This window comes from Ptychodera flava, chromosome 6 (genome assembly GCF_041260155.1).
Source record: "Ptychodera flava strain L36383 chromosome 6, AS_Pfla_20210202, whole genome shotgun sequence".
Lineage (NCBI taxonomy): Eukaryota > Metazoa > Hemichordata > Enteropneusta > Ptychoderidae > Ptychodera > Ptychodera flava.
This window is the reverse complement of record NC_091933.1, coordinates 46,869,328-46,895,608: the sequence shown is the minus strand read 5'-3', so window position 1 is coordinate 46,895,608 and position 26,281 is coordinate 46,869,328. Positions and strand designations below refer to the sequence as shown.

General features: G+C 38.5%; 1 protein-coding gene across 5 annotated transcripts in view; it reads right to left on the bottom strand.

Moving 5' to 3' along the window:
* Positions 1-26,281, bottom strand: part of LOC139135984 (organic cation transporter protein-like) — a 37,629-nt gene that overhangs the window by 1,983 nt on the left and 9,365 nt on the right. For 2 of the 5 annotated variants that reach the window (XR_011553071.1, XM_070703794.1), the window contains exons 2-10: positions 17,188-17,662; positions 16,662-16,765; positions 13,065-13,219; positions 9,620-9,788; positions 7,261-7,420; positions 4,258-4,358; positions 2,504-2,721; positions 1,977-2,091; positions 146-355 (exon numbers count right to left, since the gene is read on the bottom strand). Coding sequence is in view for 4 of the 5 variants with exons in the window: in XM_070703794.1 (XP_070559895.1) it covers positions 146-355; positions 1,977-2,091; positions 2,504-2,721; positions 4,258-4,358; positions 7,261-7,420; positions 9,620-9,788; positions 13,065-13,219; positions 16,662-16,765; positions 17,188-17,662 (1,707 nt within the window). In the remaining variant the exon portion in view is untranslated. Of the gene's footprint in view, positions 1-145; positions 356-1,976; positions 2,092-2,503; positions 2,722-4,257; positions 4,359-7,260; positions 7,421-9,619; positions 9,789-13,064; positions 13,220-16,661; positions 16,766-17,187; positions 17,663-20,372; positions 20,676-26,281 lie in introns of those variants that run through there. The other 3 variants (XM_070703795.1, XM_070703796.1, XM_070703798.1) reach the window with 3 other exon arrangements.

Here is a 26,281-nt window from a genome sequence, read left to right as displayed (position 1 = left end):
GTGAAAATAATATTTAGTTGCTTTATGGTATCTTTTTTGTACAAAATGATGAGAGACGAGTGATACGATAAGGCCTCTGGTTGAAAGATTGAGACGCCTAGTAAATCTGAGTTAAGCACTGTACAAACAAGGGTGCAATTCGAACCTTCCAAAAGCCTCTCCATCTTCGATTGTCTCGGGTAGTTTTTTTCCTCTGGTTTCCGGTAGCAACAACGCAAGGAATCCGGCAATGAGAGGCATGATACCGAATATGCATTGAGGTAAATGGATCCACAGAACTCGACCATAAATTATCTGTGGGGCCAAAATACTTGCAAACATTCCACTCATACTTGTCATGCTGACTCCGAGGGACCTGAGCCGGAAGAAAACATTCGATAAATGATTATAAAGACATTTCTCTGCAAGGAATACTTCATGACTCTTGCACAGAGATGTGTACATATGCAAATCTAAAACGTGAATGCTTGATGCTGGCCTGCTTACTTTTTTATTCTATGTGACTAATCAAAATAAATCGCCCAAAGAAGAAAGCTTTCGTTAAGCACATCTTTCAGAAGATTCGTTTTGGAGAAGGGCTTTCAAATGTTCTATGAATTAAAGTTCGAACAAGGTGACTGACTAAAGTACACTTTTGTCTCGTGAAATGCGAATAGAATTATATTGAAGGGCAAAAAAAATTCATAACGAAACAAGTTGAGCGTTACTCTATCTATACAAAGATTCTTATGATGCATCTGGTGACAAAGAAGAGTGACAAATTTTTAGGTCATTTTTTTTTCTTTTTCATTTTTTCCTATGTGATTCTGACCATTATGTTTCACTCTTGACGTAAAGCAGCAGTACGCTATGCATATTTAAGAAAAATTACCAAGGACGCCATGCGAAGGTTTTCACAGTTATAGAAACGTGCTTCGAGTATATGCACGACGGCGTCTTTTCGTTTACATAGCCAGGCAAAGGGTCTTGAATTAAACAGGGAGTCATCTGGTTCTACAGGTTCTACAGCTTCTACCAAGACGTGGTCCACCACAGTCAAACAGACTGGGCTTCACACAGAAGTCAGTACGTCAAAGTCTCAGATCGTCTACATCTCTGTATAGGAACACGTCAAGAACTGAAGTGAAGTGAAGTGTCTCTCTGTCTAGAAAGTATACAACTTAAATCGTCTCTAAATCTGCATATTGTCATGCCTTTGGTATGCATCTATAATTAACTAATTTATGAAACTTCCGCAATCGAGGGATATGTGACCAAAAAGTATATCAATAGAAAAAAAAGTGGGGGTCACCACCTTAGTTTTTCAGATATAGCCAAAAGTTCTAAAACCGGAAACTTTGATGTTGAAGTGCACCCCCTGGAGGCAAAGATGAGAAATTATGTTTCATAATTTATGGCAATATTTCCATGATATACTCTTAAATTGTGAAATTCTTGACAACTTACACCGATAAAATATGTGACATAACATACAAATTCGTCTTGGTAGAAGCCGTTCAGAACCTGTTGCGACGCTCGAGACGACGTTGACCGAGACAGACGCCTAAGTACTAGACTAGTGTGAGACATAGAAGTTTTACCGTGTAACCGTACGTTACTCAGCTGAATAAAGTGCTACGACTTAAAGTGTATTTCGGTGTATCGTGCCGTCTCTTATACGTCTACTGCTATATCACTGCCCACGCTACGTGACATATTTGCAAACAGAAGCCTGGATACAGTAGGGTACCGGACCAACAATTGTAGGATGGTGATTTAGAGACCTGAGGGTGGGACCAGAGTAGCGCCGTACTATCGGAGGATGGAGAGTTCGACACCAGAGCGCGGTCTTGTACCCAAGCTTGAGCACGGCACTTTAGTCGCCATTGATCAACAGCGTAGTGTTAGATAGGCACTTAACCCACTGGCGTCTCCCCTGTTGGATGATAAAGTAAATATATCGATCGAAACAGCTGTCAAGAACAGAGTGTACTGACCTCACTGGAGTTGGGAACAATTCAGCCGCATACACCCATGATAAATTGTATGCTATTGTAATGATACATTTACCAAGCATTGACACTGTTGTATTCAGCCACATGAGATCACCGCCTGAAAATTTGTCAATAACGATCAGAAATTTGAGAGAGAGAGAGAGAGAGAGAGAGAGAGAGAGAGAGAGAGAGAGGCTGTTCTCATATGTGTGAAAGTGCAGGGACACACAATTCTGAATTACACACATGCCTTTTGTACAGCTTGAAAGATTTTGAAGCAGGTTATCAAATTAAAATCAAACATTTACACCATTTTTACATTTAAACGTTTACACCGGATTTTCTCCCTTCCACACGCGCTGGTTACGTTTACATGGTCATCTGTGAATCTGTGAATGCGGTCACGACTATTGCACAAGTGTGTCTCAACAGGACGAGTCCAAACTGCCGTGTCACCGTGAAGTTTTACAGTCGTCATTCTACAACACTAACCCAAAATGCCAATTACCATAATAAAAACGTCTACTTACATTTACTTATAAGGACAGTTGACAGAGACGCTACGCCAGCAAGTATGAATACGCCAAAATACGTTAACCTTCGACCAAGCATGGACTTTACCAATACCAACATCAAGAAGTTGCCTGGGATTTCTGCAGCACCCGCCAAGCCAGCATTTATGAATTCGTTTCCTCCAAGGTTTGGCGTGTTGAAAGAAAACCCGTAGTATACCAAGCCTGCTGTAAAACTGATTTAAGAAACATGTTTTACAAACTAACGAATCTTTTGAAACTTTTCTATATAAATACACATGCTATTTACACCAAATGTAACGTATTAATTGTACTCGCCATTGTACGACAAGCACTCTTTATGTGTTTTAGAATTCTTGTTGAATGTGGTTTTCATGCACAGATAATACCTGTCAAGGCTATAAGTTCCCACACACGATCGAAAAGAACCACAGGGTTTGAACATACGTAAAATTACTTATTCATAAGGATATCATTCAAGCTGTCACATTTAACCTAGCAGCCATTGATGGAAACACAAAGTTTTGGTCCGGGGGAAAATTGCTTCTATTTTTTTTTTTTTTTTTTTTTTTTAGTCCATCATCCAACGGGCGCTAGCCATAACCCATAACCCACTACCCCAATGGAGCACTTAGGAGTAAAGTGCCTTGCTCAAGGGCACAACACCGAGCAAGAGTCTCGAATTCACCGTCCTCTGACAGTGCGTTCGCTACTTTGGATCTACCGGGACTTAAACCGGGTCTCGAACTCACCATCCTCCAATAGTGAGTCCGTTACCCTAACCACTGGTCTACGGTGCCTCCTACCACTGGTCCACGGTGCTTCCTACCACTGGTCTACGGTGCTTCTATACATGTTGTGGATTATTTCTTATTTTCTTTCTTATTTAACCAGCAATTAACCCGCAATTCGATTAGACCACAGTACAAACAGAACAATGTTCACAAACGCGCACATAGATTTAGAGAGGTTTAGTGACACACGTAATTACACTGACGGCAAGCAGTCCGTGGTTTAGTTGCGCGATTGATGATTTTGCTGCGTTTTTCCCAGAAACGTGCGAAATTCGTGAAATTTAATAAAGATTTCTTTTACTACGTGCGACTATTCTTACACCTCGTCCTACCCTCAAATTAAATCGGTTAATTTTATTTGATACAGTGTTTTTTACTTAAAGAAATCTTGTCAGGATGTCAGACCTGTATGTGTGAAATGTGGAATGAGACTTCAAGGTTTTGTTCTCGGCCCGAAATCATAGCAATTATTGTACTGATGCACACTCAACAAAATATTCTGACATCAAAGGTGTTTACAATAGTTACCAAACCTCTTTGATATCACAATATTTTTCAGTTCACTGCCTTTACACCAGTACATGAAGGACTATAGTTACGGTTCCTCGAAGTGACATGAATTAAATTATGTGGTGTCACTCCAATTTTTTTCTCTGACGCCCAACATAATTCTTTAAAATTCTTTATGTCTGTATCAAACAAAATCAACCCATGAAATTCAAGGGTGGTATAAGGGTGTAAGAATAGCCGTCATATAAATAAATAAATTGTACGTGAAAAATACACTATTTTCGCATGTTTTGCGAGACAAAATGCAGCAAAATTATCGGGAACGCACAACTAAACCTTGAATTCACATACTAGCAAGGTTATATAATACTTCCGCCAGTACGATGCCGTCAGAAGCACGTGTAACTATACTTGTAAACTACACTTCTCTATAATAGAGATACTTACCCTGAAAAACACATTATAAGAATCTTCTTCCTTAGGTTTGGGTATTTCACGAGATCCAAAGCGCGACCTCTTTTCGCTTTTTTCAGTCCCGATGATTTGACCTACATGTTTCAATGGCATTGTTGTCGGTATGGCGAGAGAAAACAAAGATTAAAAGGCAATTGAGTGATTCATGCACATCTAGAAAAAGCACAAAAATGTCTTTGAAGGTGACGTGCTAATATATGCACACGCGAGATCGTAGTTTATATTTCTATTGTCTTTTGTGCAGTGCTCGAAAGAAAATGTCCTAACATTCGGCTAATTCATTGCATTACCATATACCCATGCCAATATTTTGTACAAGTCCAAGCAAAAATTATACTGTTTGCAGTCTACCAGAAAACAGGTAATGCACATTGACATTGACATTGCGACGTCACGCGCGTGTTACCTGTTGACATGGCCACTCACAGTGTAACAAATAATATGACCGCCACTAACCGCTCTGTACGACGTCGATGATCTGGCGCGATCGAAATCGAGAAGATTTTGAAGCAGAGGAGACTTTAAGAGCGATACAGCATTACGCGATATTCGACCATGATTAAAAACTTGTTCCCATGTGACTTTTTATAGGTTCCGTTACTACGGTGTTCCGTAAATTAGGGAGGAGAAGGCATATTGTCGCACGTGGTGTCAAGTGGAATTACGTCGTAATGATATAGTTTATGAATGAAAAATGCTTCAATATTTAGGCAAGTGGCGAAAGGAAAGAACGACCGGAAAAATGAGGAGCTTTTCTGTAATTTGTAAAATTCTGAGCACGGGTAGGCTATATGATGCATCGGTCATTGCCCATTTCGCCTATTAATCTTTTGTGCTGCGTCAAAAACGAGACGCAGGATGTATTATATGCTTCACCCTTAAGTTAACTATCACGATCAAACCAACCTTGCCAAAATACTTTTAAAAACATTAAGGGATGGACCATTAGACCTTGGGAGGGGGTGGTCACAATGCAATTGTGAAATTTTTTTAGTAAATTTCTAATTTTTTTTTCCAATGGAGATTAGGTGTGCAATTTTTTTTTTCAGAGTAAATTTTCAGATTTATAATGTTTTTTTAATTCGTCGCTGTCTGAAGATAAAGAGGGCAAAGATGTGGTGCACAGCACCAAAAGCGGTCGCACAAGCGGTCACGGGGGGAGGGAGGTCAGGAGGGGAGTGTCCCCCTCCTGTTGTCGGAGCTTTTGAAAAATAGAGATTAAAATGGTGTTATTTGGTGGCACTTGGGGAATATTTTTGCGGGGGGAGGTCAGGAGGGGGGTGTCCCCCTCCTGCCGTTGGAGCTTTTGAAAAATAGAGATTAAAATGGTGTTATTTGGTGGCACTTGGGGAGCATTTTTTTCAGATTACACATCTTCCTCTGAAACATGGTCTTCTTGCTCCCCAGTAGCTTCCTATAGTTTTGAAAATTGACTATTTTGGTTTCCTGGCTTCCCTTTATACTGCGTGGTGAAATGCCTACATTCACCCCACCAAACATCATGCATATCTCATGATTTACAATTGATTTTGACAAGCTGAGAAGCTGTTTGCAAAATACAGTGAAATTTGCATATTTGTGTTTTTAGAGCAATTGTTGCCCTTTTTTGATCAAAACATCTATTTCTCTGTAGCAGCATGTCCAAATTGATTGGATGTGTATAGATGTGATGAAATTTCAATATTTGTCTTTTTAGGGCAATTTATGTCATTCTTGGTCAAAAAATCTGTATTCTCTGAAAGGGCTTGTCCAATTTCTTTGAAATTTGCTACATAAGTCCCTTAAGATTTGTTTAAATCATGCTCTTTTATTGTGGTGGAAAAATTCTTCAGATAATTGTCATTCAGCATTTGCTACAAACAAACGATTATTCATGCAGATTTATTCAGTATTTGCTATCGAGAAACTTTCAAAGTTCAATCCTTTTGTGTGTTTTTGTGTTGGGATTTGTTGGATAGATGGCATTCTACGAAGTGTATTGTTGAATGTTAAAAAATGTGTTGCTGTTGTTTTTTGAGGCTGTTTTTTGAGAAAAAAGAATTGAAAATGCCTTTTTAAAAGCAAAATAATTCATAATGACTTGATATGTTGTTTTATCATTATTGACGTGTTTCTACTTGTTCACCCATTCTTGTATTCATCATTGCAATAAAATGCTGTGAAAAAATGAACCTGATGTGGCCTGCATCTGTTTACCTTGATCTTAAAAGGCAAATACAACTTTCTGTCTTGACAACGATACCATAGTTTCAATGTTTTACCTAGTGTACCTGCTTGGTTTGTAAGCAGGAAACAAGTAGAAAACAGGCTCTATAATTTTATAATTTTCAAGTGATCATAATACAAAAGTCCTGAAAAGATAAGATAATCACAACTTCCAGTATAAGGGATACAGTCACTCTAAATGTATAAATTAAAATTAAAAATGTGCCTGGAGGATGTACTAAAAAATACAGAAAGTTGCTTCTTGTCGGTAAAATCTAAAAAAAATTTCAAGATTTTAAAGACTTTTGCAGATTTTTTTTTTACGCATTTGTCTTCTTATTTATTTATTTTTTATTTTGCAAACTAGTTTGAAGATTTTTTTCCCTAACTTTCTGCTCTGAAATTTTTTTTTCTGTTTTTGACCACACCCCTCCCAAGATCTAATGGTCCGTCCCTAAGCTATGAATTTTTTCATACATCATAGCTAATTGTCCACAGTTTTACGTCCTGTCCCCGGGACATGCGACAAAGTATCACAGCAAGCGCATTCAGTAGCGATCCCCATCGTTAATCATTTACTTGCAGGTCTACGGGTATTCGGAAGGAAAAGTTTACGAGGTCTTCGAAAATGTCAGTGCATGTGGATAAACTTTCTGACGCTGATATCATGTCCAAAGCGACACCAATACTAGTATACAGTTTAATTTACCATGCAGTGCAGGCAACAAACATCGATACTATTATCAGATGTCCAATATAAGGTCTTCTTACCTCGATATCTTCTTTTTCTGTATTCAAAGTGAACAGAGCAAATAGTTCATCAGATGAAGACTTTGACACTCCATTTATCCGTGCCTTTTTACTTATTATTTTCTCTGCTTTTTTCCTTTTACCAACAGAGAGTAACCACCTTGGCGACTCATCTAGAACACTTGAGATATCGGAAAGAATAGCATATTATTCACCAACTTTGCGAGATGACATACAAGTGTATACATACTTATCTACCAAAAAGGTTATTGCAAGATCTTGGCATAATCCGTTGGTTACTACGATTAACGCATTATCTCGCGAGTTACATAGAAGATTGGCGCAATGGCTATTTTCTATACACAATGTTCTTTGAAATGACCTGATGCGGCGCTGTTCACCATAGATGTATCGCTAAGGAAAACTGAAGGAGCAAGACTGTCGATGTTGTTTTTGGTGTTGTTATTTTTGCCGTTGTAACGTTACACGGGGATACAGATATAAGACAGATGTTCGCGACAAAAGATCCGAGTGTTTTATGGCAAAATGCGCCTTCTGGACAGATATTCTGACTCTCAAGCTTCAGTACATTATTCGCCTGGTATATTTACGGGGTTCCTTTCGAAGCTCATGGAGAAAATTGAGTTTTCACATGCTTATTTTAATGCAAAGAGAATTTTAATTTTCCCCGCAGAGTTAACACAGGATTGGCGGCCATTTTGAATTTCAAGTGTCGGTAAATATTGGGTAATTTGTTTTTTTAACACTGAAGTTTTCATGGTGATTCCTGAATTGTACTTTAAAGTTTGAAATGGAATGGTAAATAATTTCCTTGCGGCAAGTCTTAGTAAAAAAAGTCCACGTCTTTCCATATCGAGGCCAATATTATATTAAGAAGATAAGATACATATATATGGCATACTCGGAATTTCGTTTTCTGTCATAACGGAAAAGCCAAAAATATATTTCCGTACAATTAAGGTACTGGAGTCAAAGAGTAGTAAGTTATCGTCTATTGCAACTTAATTCCTAGTCAAGCTGTTTGTTCAGTACAAATGGATCAACATGTTTCATTACTGAAATATCTAGCCTGGTTCTCTTCAGAAACTGACATCGGGCGAGATTACTTTAAAATTTGCAGGATCAAAACTATGGAACAGTATACCATCAAATATTAGAGATAATTAATTGCAGGTCACAATTCCAGTGCAAATGTTTTCTGAAAACTGAAAGATAGTCACACAGATGGCATCTAAGTTATGCATAGTGCTTGTACGAATTAAGGTGATTTGAACGATTCTGAATACAGAATGCCGAGTGATATGTTCTATTTAATAACATGTAGTTACGGCGGTTAGACTAGATAAGTTGCTAGGCAACTATTTTCGATCCCCTTTCCCATTGATGCATTATTACATTAATTCCTAGTCAAGCTACTATTACTCGTGAATTGTTAAGAATTTTTCATGCTAGAAAATGGGAACTAGATGTGCAACAAAAGTCAAAATTAAGGACGTACTGTATTTTTAAAAAGGAATACGGAAAAGAAATGTATTTGACAGGTTGTATGTCTCGTGCGAAGCGGTCTCTCATGGCCCAGTTTAGGACGGGCATACTCCCACTTTAAATAGAAACTGGGAGATTCAGTAATCTTGCAGTTGAACAGAGGTTATGCGAATTCTGTCCTCTTCATGTTGAAGATGAATTTCATTTTACTCTGTATAAAGATTACCGTAAGTCACTTTTAGACAAGATATTGACTGTTATGCCAGATTTTAATGACTTAAGCAACGATAACAAGTTATGTATACTTATGACAAAATTCTGTAATGATGTAGCAGACTACATTTATAGGGCATTTTCGAGAAGGAAAAGCACACTTTACAAATAATGTATCCTTTTTTGTCTTCAATGTGGTATTCAACGTGTCTTATAAGCCCAGCGGGCTGGATGTGGCAATAGAAAACATTTCATTGTAATTTATTTAAATGGTGAATACGTCCACATAGGACACTTAAATAAATAAAATACAACAACAACAACAACATTACACTGTACTGGATTTTGTAATCACCTCCATTATATCACTGGGAATAAAGAACTTAATACAATTCAATACAAAAGGGCATTAACGCTATACATACTACCTAAGAAGTTGCACTAACATATTCGTATTGGGGGTTTACGATGCCTAAAATTAGAAGAAAAGTAGTTTTGTAAAGTAGTTTTCCTCTTATTACAGGACGTATGATTGCTTTAGCTGTTCGACAAAGGAGTATTAATAGGTCTCCTCAAACTTCAGTAACACTTGACAATTTATTTGACAGAGCATGATCAGTTGGTGACTGTTCCACCTCTGACATAATTGTACCACACCTACCAATAGTATGACAAAAATACCAAATTCGGTAGAGTCATCGTCAGCAGTAGTGTTCGCCAACTGCGGACGAAGAAAGCCATCACTCCAAGTCCAATATAACCTGTTGCATACATTAGCATGAACAGTGCGCCCATCAAGGGACGTTTGGATGGACCCACCAATTCGGTAGCTGAAAGAGGGAGGTAAAACGAGTCAGTATGATCCATACTGGTGACAAAGAAAGACTGGCAGATATAAAATAATTATCATATACATGCCCATATTGCTACATCCTAGTGACGTTCACCGTAAAATATCAGCCGTGATATTTCACGGTAACGTCGAGATATGCACGATGAACATCATCAGTTTGAGAGTTTTCCCGAACTACATTAGCAGTTTGTTGGTAAACAACGTAAACAACAAAATGGCTGCCGCTCCCCGCCTGCCAAGCGATGTCGCCGACGTAAAAAAACTTGAAGGGCTTCGAGGAACACGGGTATTTCTGGTTGCAAAATACAAAAATATCACGTTGAGTCTTGAAATGTTTTCCCATGGTATTTTTTTGGTCAAGTTCTAGCAAACATTCTGCCGTTCGCACGGCGCCGGTACTGTGCACCGTCTCCACCGAACAGGTAGTGAGCGCGTGGCGTGACAGCAATGTCGCGCACGCGCGACGACTGTTGACATGGCAACTCTAAGGGTAAACTAACAAAATGGCGTCCTCTCCGGGCGAGCTCCGTGTCGTACGACAATCGAAATCAGAATAGATTTAAAGCTGAGCAGTTTTTGATCGGTTACAGTTGTAATAGCATATTGCACCTTAAAATGTTCCTTCTGTATGACGATTTTTGTATCCCGGTGTCTTTCTTCTTGGGTTTCATTGAGATATGAACGACTTGCAGCGAAATCACGCTTGATGTTGACATCTTCGTCGTTAGCTGTGGGTCCATAGCTGTGGTGTTTTCGGACGGGATTCCTGCCTTTTACGGGCTGGTTTTGACTTTTTACGATTTTAACCCCGCCACCACAGCTATGGGAAAATGCGTAGAAAAGCGTCCATGTTACGCCCGACAGCACCCTTGTCGCAACTTTGTTCGGCGATATTTCGAAAAGTTTCCATCCAAATTACAAATTGCCAACACTCATCGACAACTTGGTTATTAGGGACTCACCATGACCAGAAATCCGCTTAAAATTCACTGAAATATCGCCGTTTTTCTAGCTTCAACCGACATGACTACCCGGAGATCGCCATTTTGCTGGCGTAAAACTGTTGTTCGAGGCTCTCTGCAGAACGTCACTACAGTGACGTAGCGGTGACCTCTCAACTTATAGAAAACAAACTGAGTATTTCATCGTGTGATATCGATGATCATCGTTTGTCCTATGGACATTGCCAGTCTCACATAACTGAAATCAAACTTTAACTTGGGAAAAAAATAGTTCAGTCCTGGGATCTGTGATTGTTTATGCGGCGCGGCTGCCGGCTGTAATCTCTCAGTTTGTTTTTATAAGTTGAGAGGTCACCGCTACGTCACTGTAGTGACGTTCTGCAGACAGCCTCGAACAACAGTTTTACGCCAGCAAAATGGCGATCTCCGGGTAGTCATGTCGGTTGAAGCTAGAAAAACGGCGATATTTCAGTGAATTTTAAGCGGATTTCTGGTCGTGGTGAGTCCCTAATAACCAAGTTGTCGATGAGTGTTGGCAATTTGTAATTTGGATGGAAACTTTTCGAAATATCGCCGAACAAAGTTGCGACAAGGGTGCTGTCGGGCGTAACATGGACGCTTTTCTACGCATTTTCCCATAGCTGTGGTGGCGGGGTTAAAATCGTAAAAAGTCAAAACCAGCCCGTAAAAGGCAGGAATCCCGTCCGAAAACACCACAGCTATGGACCCACAGCTACTTCGTCGTATACTTTATGAATGAAGCCTGTTCACATAAACATTCTGATATTTATGCGCAAGGCGTAATAAAGTAAAGCCTCAAAATTCCCTAAAATTATGGGCATGGGTATATTATAAATCATGCAGAGCTGTCACCGGCACAGTTAGACGATATTTTGATGAAAGTAAACAGCAAACGAACGAAAATGGCAACAAGGAATGCAATTTCTGTGTTCAGCGACTATGCAAGCAACAAATTAATTTGGATACGCCACCGAGGAGATCGGCAAACTTTAGCGGCAGCCCTAGACTCGGCACTGACAACATATTTTTACGCTGAGGTCCGGACTCAGAAGGCGATCTGTACTCGAAGAAGTCTTTGTGTTTTTGTTTCTTTGCATGTTTGCTTGTTCGGTGTAATAAAAATAATAACACATGAGAGCTAGGGCAATATCACGAGCCTACGGCTCGGGTATCATCAATATTTCGATCATGACCACCATCCCTTGGGCAGGCAATAAATCGTAATATTGCCCTCGCTCTCATGTGTTATTATTTAAATATCGCCTGTTCCTTGTGTTGTATCAGCATTCGTGTCATTTGTACTGCGTCAGACACTCGACTTCGTCTCGTGTAAATGTCTTACGCAGCACTGTGACAAATGACACTCATGCTGATACCACACAGGAACAGGCGATATTGAGTAATAACCTCTAATTAATAAACCAGAAGAAAAAATAATCACAAAAGTAAATAAGGTCTGAAACTTTAGGTACTGGAGGTCAACTTTAGCAACATGCATAGAAGAGAAATGTTTCAACACAGGTAGTCCCTCTTAGGTTGAGCAGGTCTGTTAATATGTAACAGTTCATGAACAATGACAGGAAATGACTCATAATCTGTTTCAGTTCATGCCACCACTCCCGCACATTTGCAGGATTTCCCCTTTTTCTTACCTCATTTGCATATTTTTGACACTGACATGTTCATTTGAACAACGTCACATCTTAACCCCTGGGTCTACCAGTACACCAAATACTGAGATGGTGGGTGCGGCGCTTTGGGAGCTTTTGCATGTGACGGACATACATCCGCACATACATACATACATACATACATATATACATACATACATACATACATACATACATACATACATACATACATACATACATACATACATACATACATACATACATACATACATACATACATACATACATACATACATACATACATACACACAAACATATAGACGCCACCGACTCACCACATATGCTCTTTCTGGTATTTATATACATACCAAATATGAGCTAAAAATCATAAATTCATGAAGATATCTTTCCTTTACAGGTAAAAAAAGATGATTTTGTGAAATATGTCGGACAACACAATCTATTTTTTGGGGGGAGCAATCCATTTCCCCTTGTTTTGACCTTCACACATCTCGACCCGTGAGCAACACTCGCAAACTGCATGGGAATTCGTTGCCATTTAAGCAGTTATACTTTCCTTCCCCGTGAAATAATATTGCCGCGTTTTAATGGCCCGGCGAAGTGCCATTGTGCACTTACCTAAAACAAAGGACTGGTGGTATATTCCGGTGCCACAAATAGCGGTTAAAAACCTGAATGCCGTTAACATGGTAAGGTTTTGTGAAAATGCCGATATCACTCCGAATACTAGGAGTCCACACACAGCTATCAATAAGCTTTTCAAACGTCCAATCCTGTCAAACGATCAAACAGCCAATTTTAGCATGAGTGTACCTAAGCCAACAGATCTGTTGCAGACTTGCATGTGATAAATAAATGTCATGTGACTACGAGGTGATGTTCATAATATCGTTGACATCACATATAGTCATACAATAATGCTAGATGTAAAACGGGATGACTATGCCACCGACTGAATACTCGTGCGACTCCAAAATGTTCTAAAAATATTTTTAACAACAAAAAAGTGGTTTTTGTAAAAGTATTGCAGAATATGATCTGATATAATTATATCTCACTGTGGAGTAAAAATTTATAATAGTTATTTCAAATTGTGCATCTGGGAAGCCTTCATTGCTGGGTTGAAACAATAATTTTACAACAACAAAAACGGGTAGAATGATTTGGTCAACTTTATTGGCTGTTCATTACGTTAAATAGCAAATAAATGTTCAGCAAGGTACATTTGCCTTCTCACAGCTTCTTGTTTCACAATTTGGCAAGAAGCCAGGAGTATCCAACGTTTCTGATAAAGAATCACTTGCCGCCGTACAGGCAACAAAATATTTCAGCAAGTTTGGCCTCGAAACGTCAAAAACAAACAGTCTATGGCAAGCCAAGAGTTGCAAGAGTTGCAAAGTTCACACACAAAAAAACAAATATGTGTTTAACAACTTCTGATGTTAGTATTCTAAAAGTTCATGTTTGTGTTCATAAAAACCATACTGTTGTTCATAAAAACCCAGTTGTTATTCGATAATTTTGATGTTTGTCTTCATTAATTTCATGTTGTTGTTGTTCAATAAGTTATTTTTGTGTTCATCAATTTAAGTGTTTATATTTAGAAAGCCATTCTTACTTAGTATGTTCGTATATTTTCTTTGTGTTTACAAATATTATGTTTATATTTATGAAGGCATTGTTTTATCCTAAATTTTATGATTGTGTCCATGAACATGATTTTACTTGTTCAAGAAACTTGAAACAAAGGGTTTCAAACCCTCTGTTTGTCCAGTGAACCAAAATTACATGTTCTAGAAAAAGATTCATTTTCATACACGTTTTTAACACAGCTGGATTTTATGAGACTACATACCAGCAGCAGGAACAGTGCAACCAGATGGTTTTGCTGCGTAGTTCTCATTTTTAAACGAGGACAGAGACTATTTGATAGATTCATGTGAGTTGTGCTTTTTGAGTGAGGATACCGATTTTATAGTTGACAGCATGAAGAGGTGTCTTCAAAAACCTGTTAATTCTTCTTGACTATCAGATTTATAGTTTGTTGGATAATGATAGCGAGTTACGTATTGACATGATTATCTATAGTCTACGGAGACTGCTGGAAATTTTGACTGAAAAATTAAATACTCTGTTGGCGAGAAGAAGTACCCTGCCAGCATTGTGACTTGGTGAAAGACAGATAATAATAACGCATGCATCTGGACGACCATGTGTTTACATATATTTAAAACAAGTTAATTTTGCTCTATCTGCTGGATTTCCATTTAAAGCGGCACTTTTCAATCCCTGGTTCTCGCATTAGTGGAGTTCTCCTCCCAGTCAAACACATGGCCAGTATGATGTTTGATTTCTATAACATTAATTACACAAACTCATCTCAACCTTTTGTCACATGTTGCTAATCCTGCAAACAGAGTTTATGCAAGCTTTTGATTGACGGTCAGTTCAAATAGTCAATGGTCATTGATTCCCCACCACAAACGCTCGAATTTCCTAAAGCATTGTCTTCCAGTCGCGTTAGACTTTGAATATAACCACAGAGTTCGATCAGCGGCAACGTCACGCTGACCGCTTGGCAGTCTGTCTGGGTTTTTGCGGCCGGGGAAAACTAAAAAGTTGCATTTTCTGGAGCGAGTGCCTGCGTGTTGCCTGTTTGGTGTCCACTTACACAATGAACGCTGCCATACCTTGGCGTCCTTTTAAAGGGAGGCTCCGCCTTTAAAATTATTGCAGCCATGTTGCTTGTAAATAGATCATTATCGCGAGCCAGAGCGCGTGGTTTACGACGATGAAATAGATCTACACTGTGGCGGAGGATAAGAGAAAGAGCTGTTGAATTCAGAAGATTCAGTATCATAAGTAATCAGCAACTTGATCAGATAGTATCAGAAGTTTACCAAACATCATCCAAACACAGGTGTCGAGTGATAAGCACACGCTATACCTATAGTGTGACGTCACACTATAAAGATAACTGGGTGGGTCATTTATGTGATAAATATATATATATATATATATATATATATATATATATATATATATGTGTGTGTGTGTGTGTGTGTGTGTGTGTGTGTGTGCATGTGTGTATACATTTGTTTGGTTTTTTTGTTTGTATGCTTATTACTTATTCAACGTTCTATGATATTGTATATTTGTTTGTTTGTTATTTTATTTATGTTTATGTTTGTCTGTATATTAGTTTATTATTTATTTACGTATTTGTATGCTTGTAAGTATGTTTGTATATTTTTGTTTGTTTTATTTGTTTGTTTGTTTGTTTATTTGTATACTTATTGTTTTGTTTTTTCCTGGTCCCCTGTGGTGTAATGATCTTGTTTATCGAGAAGGACAAAAGAGGTCTGAATAGAAAGGGTGTCTGTATGCATTGTCTCAGTCGCCAGTGTTGTCTCATTAATATGCAAGAATAAACATTTCTCATAAAATTGAGAACGAGATTACTCTAACCTACAGTTGTGGAGTGACCGTGTAGTATTCAAGGCATGTTGAGAAACAGTGAGGAGGTAGTCAACTAAGCCTCTACACATGCAGACTGCATTGCTCCTGTTGACAAGTGAATTCTGGTCCGGACTAGAATCCAATGTAAACAATAACAGCGCAATTTACATGTATAACTCAGTGTTGACATGCCGAATAGTAGATGTTTCAACTTGCTTTGGGAATACAACAATAACTTGCCGTTGAAATACAACAAAAAACAGGGAAAAACCATCAAAAGTTACAGCTACTGTCCCTTTAATACGCGACTGCCGATGTTTCGATGAAAACAAGAACAGATATGTTCACAGATCAGACTGAAAGCTGCAACAACAGCCACACATGCAACACTTACAAAAAACTGGAACTAATGTGGGGGAATTGGATCTTAATATTTTTCAAATTTCTGTGCCGTATGGCTAAATGTTGCAATATTACAAATTAATCATAAAAAACAAGTGCATTGCTTACAGATAAAAGCAGATGAACTTACATTTGCAGATTAAACCGACATTAGTTCTGTCCAATTATCCCAAAGAAGTTCCAATCGTGTTAAAATCAGTCCGAATTTCGTCCTATTTCGCTCAACAGCAGCTATATTTAGTAACGAACTGCAAACAAGAGTAGCCTTATTACGTCAATAGTATTTTTTCGTGTAATGGTAAGTATACGAGGTAATGTTTGAGTTTATAAGCACGTTGCTCTATACTTATTTACCTGTCGGAAAGAGGTCCAAAGATGAAGCTTCCTATCACAAATCCTGCCATGTATATTGACGTGAGAAGAGTTCCAAGATAATACTTTTCACAAACTAGATCAAACTGTATGGCAAAATACAAAGAATCTAAATCTATGTTGCAGTCTACAGAAACTGTTTATGCATGTATATTGTTGTTACATGACAGTAATGCGGAGTGAAATGTCAGGGAGCTTCAAGTTATTATGGCCAGGGTTTGGCCTGCAAAATCCAGGAGTATACCACTTAAAAATACCACGTACAATATTGGAATGACGACGCAATTAGGCTCGCTGTGGTGTTCTAGAAGTATCCAGTTGAGCAACCGCCAAGTTTGTCGGGTAATCAAAATTATACGTAAAGTAGAGATGCTGTTTTCCATTGAATGATCGATCATTCACTTGATTACATGACTTACATTAATATTGACACTGATCAGAGGACCAGACTTTTTTTAGAGATGACTTAACTAAGTTCGGGCCAGGACAGGAGAAAAGTAGAACTTACCTCTTGCATGACTGCTGACGTATATTTCCGTGTATCGTATTCCCAGCCATGGTCGCAAGCGATTGCATTAAACGATGTGTTCGTGAAATTTCTTCGATCGATAAATGGCAGCTCTAGTTCTAAAAAATCACTGTCGTACCTGAGACAACTGCTGGGCTTCAAGACAGAGCTACAAACTTTGTTGTCATAGACATACTCTTTGGGTATTGTCAAGTCATGTAGAGTTTCAATACAACTGTCTCTGCTTAAGTTAAAAGTCATACATTCTGTCAAAATGTCTTCTGAGCCAGGTACCCTGCACCAATGAGCTACTTCAACATGGAGAAAAACGGGTGACATCTGCCAGATGCTCACTGTCACGGCCATCAAACACAGTAATATACAATTCCTCTTCTGATACCAGCCAAACTCCCCCAAGATGTTCTTCAAAATGTCATCGTACTGTAACATCTTTTTTTCACTTCCCTGGGTAATCCTAATTTCACGCGTGGCCGAAAACAAATCCGAAAATCATAAGATTAGTAAAAAGAAGCGGCAACGGAGTTCTTTAATTACAATGGTACTTTAGTCCAAAGTTTGTAGGCTTATTTAAGTCCTGACTGAAGTAAATGCAGGAAAATTACTCTTGCCCGCTCCGTGGAGTTGAGCAGAGTAATAGAGGAATAAAGAAAATGGAGTAAGTGAACCATGTAACTAGCAATAATAAACTAATGAGCAGTAACGAACTAGAACGAGATAGCACATGCAAATAACGATAAATTACGAGCCCAAAAATACGATCTATTCATAAATTAAATTACAATTGCAGTTTTAGTTACATTTAGCCATGCTGGAAGTGTGATGACTGGGGACAATTATCAAGCTAAATGAAATGAATTTTCACGTGCAATATTCATAAATTATTGTGTTCACCTCAAATATTGTGAGCATAATAAAAAGCACAAAACTTGTGTATAGTACTGTAAACAACTGTTATGAACACCTGTATTTTGGTTATTTTTTGCTTCTAATCTATGTTTCTTATACGTTCTTTTTGGCACATGGTGTTTACCTAAGACTTACTCTGATTCAAATATCACTGAGCAGAAAGGAAGCTCAATCCTGATGGCATACCAAAACGATTTTATTTATGATATTTATATTTCATAATGATGATTTCTATATAATAGACGATGTATCGCTCGTGAACTTGTAAGTATCAATGTTTTGCTTAGACAGATCGTTTATGTTTTTCTCATGTTTGATTTTTACTTTAACGAGACGCTCCTTAACGTTTCTGTGTCTTCTATATGCCATAATTGGTTACCTGGACAAACGTTTGCTAATCTTTAATCGCCCCTATTATTTAACAGGCGCTGTGAAGTAGACAGTCATTGTGTATACGACTTTTGTCACAAGGCCATTAATCTTATCTTTGTCAACAAGGTACCGCTGACTTTTTGTTTGGTTAACTTCCATATTGATACAAGATATATTTCGTATATCGTGATCTCGTTTTTGCAGTTTTCGAGTGAAACAATTGACTTGTATCTGCAAGAATGTCCTCTGAATTCGTCTTTGATGAAGCTTTTCTAATTGTTGTTACAGTGACTGGAACTTCTCAATATATACTGATGTATTGGAAGTGTCCGTTGGTTTTGTGTGAGTATTAATGTTGATTATTCTCTCTTCAGTGTATTTTGACCTTTAATATTCAAACGTTAATTTGAATGTCGGGTGAATGTTGCACTTGGAGAAAATGTACAATTTTACCAGGGTAGAGATTTCAGGTACTTGTATTGATTCTGGTATGACAGTTGCGTCCTATCTGACCGAACTCTACATGCGATTCGTTGTGATAATCTGGTGAACCCGCGGATCATATGAAATTTGATCAGAGATGGATTTGTAGTTATAGGGCCATCATAAATACATGTCGTGCCTGCGTTTGAGGGAATTGGCACTGACAACCTAATCTTGAGAGGTCGTGATGTTGTTTATTATAATTGAATGGAGTATTCAATTTTCAGATATCGTTGCTATATGTTTCAACGGTTGTTGAAACGTAAGCACGATATTTATCCCTCTTTGGAGACAATGATACTGAGACAATCAATAAACAAACAATTGTTGCAGATCCATACCAGATAAATGTGTGTACAATGAAGTCTCTTGGGTCAACGGCCTAAAAAACAAATTAATCGCGTCGACGTCTACTGTACACATACAGGCTGGCGACTGAATTGTCAGCAATGTACACAGTGTACATGACGGATGTCCGTCATCAGCGTCATGCAATGCCGGGATACAAATATTGTCCTACATCTTTCTCTTTTTCTTGGGATGGCCGTCATTGCGATCACTATGGAGTACAAAATATTGAAAATAATTGAACCAGGAATCGGGTCCACCCCTGCGACTTTCCTGACGCAAGACATTGTGATATAGTATACACGCATGTATGCGCGATTTCTTATTGAGTTCTTCGCGCGTAAAGTGGCCCTGGCCTGGACAGCGCGAACTCGAACGGCTTTGATACACCGACTTTATATACGTAAACGTTGTTATTGAAGAGAAATACGGTGTCGAAAGAGTAATAGTACCATTAAGGAAGAATACGCCTCCGGCATTATGAAAATTTTATTTATCTGTAGTCTACAATTTTATCGCTGACAGTTTAATTTAAGTCTATATGTATTTAAAAATCAATTTACCTCCAAATAATCAATTCAGTTGTGAACAATGGCAACCTTGAATAAACATGCATGCACGGGTTGGTTGCGTCGACAACCTCAAAACTGAAATTGGACTATTTGAGATAGAATTCGCCTCGGCGGCAGATATGCGGACTCTGAAAGTTTTACCATTCTTTCCTCATCCACCGCTTGTGTGGGTTCATTTTGAAGCTCTTTGAGCATGTAAACTTTTCACAATCTGAGTTTTGTGAACGTCGAAAATCTAAAAGTTTTCCTGAGACTTTAATGAGCTAACACAGGGATGGCGGCCATTTTGAATTTCAAATATTGGGAAATGTTAGACGATTTGTTGCTCTAGTACCAACATTTGCACAGTCAGCCCTGATTTTTTGTCCGGATTTTGAGAGAAAATGGCTCACACTTTCCCCGAGGAACGTCTTGGCAAAAAAGTGTACTATCCTGTAGTGACCCCTCCCTTCTCAGGAAAGTTATTCCCGATTAGATACTTACTCTAAAAATATTCAGCTTGTGAATCTATGTTTGACCAGTAAGATTACTGAAGACGTAAAGATAATATGTTCGACGATGTCCTTGTACTCTTCCGCGATGTTTACCAGTGATTAACTTTTCAATCAGCACCACGTATGTCTGCAAAGGCAATTCACGGAGTTCTGTTAAATCGCACTGTCTTTCCACAGAGATCTTGCAAAGGTAAACAGTCACCTGCAATACGCACAGTTCACGTTTCCTTTGCTTTATAACGCATTGCACATCGCGTTCGACGAAGGGGCACCACGATCACGATCACGAGTCCGATCGACTGGCACTCAATGCGTATGGGCATGCGCAGTCACCTGGTTCACAAACTTAGCATTCGGTATACAAGTATCCCAGACAAATACAGAAATAACATTCATAAGTATCAAAACAAACAATTGTAATATTGTTGATATCGGATATGGTTTTGTGAAAAAATTATTAATTATTAGCTAAATTATATCTTCCAAACGTAAGTGTAAGAGAGGTTGGTTTCTCACACTTTTCAACTGAAGGTGCAGTGTTTGATATTGTAAGTCACTTGCTTGCATGAAGAAGCGGAAATATCTCGGCTTAGATAAACTTTACGTGTATGTCACACTCTGGTTATGAGGGCGCCACTTAACAGTCCTGGTTATGTCTAGTCTGGTTCCCTGCCCCACTTTATAACTAAAAGGGTCAGGTATGCGCCATTCTATTCATGGCTATGATTAGACGATATTATGTAACATGTTCATTGGCACCTGCGGGAGCAGGGAAGCACCTGCGTCTGTTGTGTTATGAGTGATTTCAAATTTAAAAAGCAAACAAAAAATAAACTCGATTTTGTCATTCAGATGAAGTACGCTCTTCCACAACTAAATTCACCTTATACGACGTTTTGCATACTGAAACAGATTGATTGTTTGAAGGCTTGTTGGATGTTCATGGTGACTGCCCTCCCTATCTTGTTGCTACTGCCAAGAGCGCAGTCATTTCGAACATTCCATCGTGTCATCATGCGCCACGCGCGTCCGCCATTTTGCCCAAAATAAAATATGGGGCTGGGCAAAATGGCTGGCGCATACCTGACCCTTTTCGTAAACACGGCGCAGCCAGCGGTAGAAAGAGGACAGGGAGGCAGACTCGGTTATGTCTCAATAGCGATGTTTCACTAAAGACGAACGAGAACGAACGGTTCGTCATATTTCTAAGCATATCATTGGTCAGCTTTCGTCGCATTCACATGTCTCGTCGCAAATTCTGTGACGGGATTGGATGGTACCTAATTAATTAGTAATAGTCAGCTCTGTTCGTCGCCTCTCGTCTCATTATAATATTCGGTCGTCTCATTGTAATAGTCGGGCCATGCTTTGTGTTGCCGAAAAGACAATGAACAAAACTTGCAACAAAAGGGACTTCAATGCAGCGCCGTACGCATGAGCTGAATGTACCGTATGAGCGGAAAACTGAAAGTAATGTCATTTTTCTAAATTGTCGATTTTGGGATTCTTCTTTGTAAGTATAATCAAAATGCGTAAAAATACGGGGGTCACTGCGCTCGTTTGTGAGATACAAGACAGTGAATGTTAACATTTATGAGAAAAATGTTGAGTCGGCATTTTTTCACCGCGATGCATTTTTCTATGGGAGAAATAATTCAATGCCTTTTATCTCAAAATGTAGCACACGGTGACCATAAAATTTTATTTGATCAGTATTATTTATTTCATTTGACGAGCTTTGTGCAAATTTTCATGAAAATGACAATAGTAAAAGTTGTTTTATCAGCAACTTTCAATGTAATCCTTCAGGAAGAGACAAATTCCTCGCGCGCGTACCGCTCGTACATCCTTAAGTGGTATGTTGCGGCCATGAACCTCGGTTCACCTGATACTGGATGTCTGATATGGTATGGCCCCATGACAATAAATAGGGCATTTAGACCACCTTCCCACACATGGTGGCGGGACCTTCCTTCAAGTAGGTGAATGACATGTAATTTTATCGATTGTCATTACCGTCCTGACACCCATCTGTCATGCATGAAGCCCGTTTCTGATTGGATGGCATGAATGCATCTGCACTGTGGTGTCGATTCAAAGCAGTACCGAATATTATAATGAGGCGAAGAATATCATAATGAGACGAAAGGCGACGAACGGAACTGACGATTACTAATTATTAGGGTACCACCCAATCCCGTTACAGAATTTGCGACGATACACGTAAATGCGACGAAAGCTGACCAATGGTATGCTTGGAAATACGACGAACCGTTCGTTCGCGTTCGTCTTTAGTGAAACATCGCTAATGCGACGAAAGCTGACCAATGGTATGCTTGAAGATACGACGAACCGTTTCTTTCGCGTTCGTCTTTAGTGAAACATCGCTAATAGCATGAACAGAGGATATTATAATTGACCAATCAGCGAACCTCAGTCGCAAAGTCATGCATAATTAACCACGTAAACCTTGGATTATAGATTGCAAAGAGTTCGGAACTTTTCGGCTGGAATTCATCCTTTATTTTTAGCACTTGACAGTTTTTAGATATTAACGTTACGCACATGGTTCAGCACGGTCGAGATGGTGACCAACACAGTGACTGTGGTTATTACATCGAAATGTTGCTTTTTTGGATGGTTTTCCTGGCCAGGTACCACTACTTCAAATCAGGATTTGATACTTGTAAATTTACAGTAGGTAATTTGTCACCAAATATCGCCTTTTTTGGCCAAATTTTAATTCAATTTTACCATCTGTAGTATGGAGAATTTTTCAAGCTTAGCCACGGCGGGTCAATTGTTCTTGTCGGTCATAGGAGCACGGTGAAGCACGATTTTTTTTTATCGCCATGCATTTCCATTGACCCTTCGCTCAAAAAAACGTGCGGCGGATCAAATCGCCGAAGAGTTTACCAAAACCAGGAAAAGAGAATGAAAAACGTCCGATAACTCTTTGTCGAAAATGGTCAAAGAGAAAGAAACTCGGCTATTTCTGAATTCATCATGGGACAGTGTTGCAAATCGACGAGGGCTGCGGAGACACTTTCAGGTAGCCAACAGTCGTGCTCGATCGGTTGATCGGTCAGGTGAGATCGCGATCTCAGTATAACATTTCAAAGCGAACCCAAGTAACCTTTAACCTAAATTACATATACAGTACGAGATTGATTCTTCCTTAACCCTCATTACATATACGGTAAGCCATTTTTTTCCATACAGTTCACTACTGAGACATAACCCGGACTGTATACTGACATGAAGCAGATAAAAGGTCAACACCCTGACCCAGACGTTTGTCTCAAAGTCGAAGGCACGCCCTATATGTATATACCTAACAAAAGATTGGCTAAGACTTTGCAGTTTTGAAATTCATGCAAATGTCACGGACGCGGGGTATTTAATTACTATTTAGCTCATTCACGGACAATTTTTCAAATATTTTGAGAACAAGTATGAGATACATACGACGGACTTAGTGTAAAGTTTTACGGCTCATTCTCGAAGCGCACCGTATTAGGCCTACCACCACGCACTTCCCTTAATGATATATGACCCGGAAAATTGAAAGTATTATATCCAACATAGTATGAGAATGACCAAAAATTGACAAAATGATTGAGTTACTATGCTATTAACGAAATATTCACTAAAATCCCTAAATATCGATATAACAAGGTATTGATATACATGTAACAAGCCATTCTTTTAGTTAATTTGAAGGTAACACAGTGAATGAAATTTTCACATTATTGTCATCGTACAATAACACAACATTATAAACTCGAATAGTAAAGATTTAAGAAATTTTCAAAAAGTGTGCTGTTATTGTAACCAACATTTCAGGGATTCAGTGTTTTATTTGATGAAATATCAAAATCCTCTCGCACAGTCAATTTTGTCAAACTTTTATAAATTTTAGGTTTTGTCTCGTACTCGTCAAAAAGCATAATTTTGGGAAGGTCATCCTAGCCAATTTTTCACTAACTGACAGATGTATCTGGGAATTCACAATTACATATTCCATCACGACCGTCGTTTGAGGCCCTCTTCAGAGCTGACCTCATTGACCTAGCCAGGGTTTGGATTACTCCAGTGGGCTAATGCGGATCGATCCAAAATGTCCGCCAACCAGGCCGAGTCAATAATAACCAAACACAGGTGGAAACTGTCAATAGGAAAAATGTTAGATAAATTTTAACAACTAAGCTTAAACTTATGATTGACGGTTCTCCAAACTGCAGACAACATCTCTATAACAACGACAGAATGTTATTATTTCTGTGCGTTCATCGTTTACAGGCTTGTCCGCGTACGTTCCCAGGGCGGTAGGTGACGACAGTGGCGACGCACATAGTTGGAACGCACCAAATCGAACTTCTCTACGTGGGGGGTATGGAACGAAAAAATTCAAATTTATATCGCCGCATTCTCCAATTGAAACCATGGAGATTTTTCGCTTAGGGTATGTCTACCCGTGTTCCGTGTGCCGTAAAAACTAAATATTATGGAAGATATATACGCAACCTATAGGGCGGTACAGACTTTTTACACGAAATTGTCCATTTTGTGAAAAAAATTATGGTGAAAAACAAAGTCGTCGCGTGCGTTCCTATCCTCAAAATTACTCACACCCCCCTAAATTTTAGCGTTTTACTCCGTCACCTTGTCGTCCCCAAGTTAGATTTGGCCAGTGACCGATAGCGCAGATACTAAGCTTTGAGACTACGTATTCGGTTTTTGTATTAAAGCCGTGAGACGGAAATGTTAACTTAAAATGTGCCCAAAACACCACCGACCATGACCTAGCTAGTAAATAAAGCCGCCCTCTACCAATGACCTTTGCCGTCTCTGTCGTTTTTTTTTAAATTTCATTTTTCACCATCATTGCCTTTTTGTTCAGAAATCATGCTTCATATCCATTTTGTAACTTGTTATAGATGATTTTTTCCTTTCTTTTAACAAAGTAAGCCTACGTCATTGTAAAACAACCTACATACTTTTTTTAGGAAAAGGGTGTTTTGTTTTTAAGGCATATTAGCTGTATTTTAGGATTATTTTTAAATATGATTTCCAATCAAAAGTACCTAAAGCCAAAGTTCTTCACAAATGTGATAAAAAAGTTTTCAAATTTTGGTGAAGAACTTAGATTTTTAACAATACAATACAATAATTTTTGGCTTCCAAATATGGATTCAAGTAATGACAGGGAATGCAAAAGCTATCTTTGAAAATCAGATAATATATTGTGGTGAGCATTATATTGCAAAGTGCATGTGTAGAAAAGATACTGCTAATGGGGCTTTACTGTATATTTCAGGTATCATTTGCTCTTATGTCTAAGCACACATCCAGACATATATTGCCTTCGAAAATGATTGCAGGACTGCTGAGGCTTTGGTTTAGTCATCTTGGTATTCATTTAAGATAGAATAAAATATTTCTGTGTCATGCATTTTGTAATTTGTCTAAGGGTACTACACCCAAACAATTTTTGAAACACATACAACACTTATTCTAAGCTTCCATATTGCCACAACTAAATAAAATTGCAGGACAGTCAGGAATATTGTTAAGGTTAACATTTTATTGCAAAATTAAATTTGAAAAAAGCAAAACATTCTTCTTGCACTTGCTGTGTCAGTTCTTTCACTGTATAGATGTGCCGTGATCTGCAGGTAGAAAACAAATGTAATGACAATACATTAAATGGGAAGTATAAATAACATTTTTAGGTATGTATCCAATTAAAAAAACACCTTGGTCTTCTTAATGTACATGCATATTAACGTGGTAAATTACGTTAGTATCAATTTAATCAATTATTTTCTTGCTATCGTGTAATATAACTATATAAATGAGCATACCTTCCCTAAATACCCTATTCACTTCAAAGGT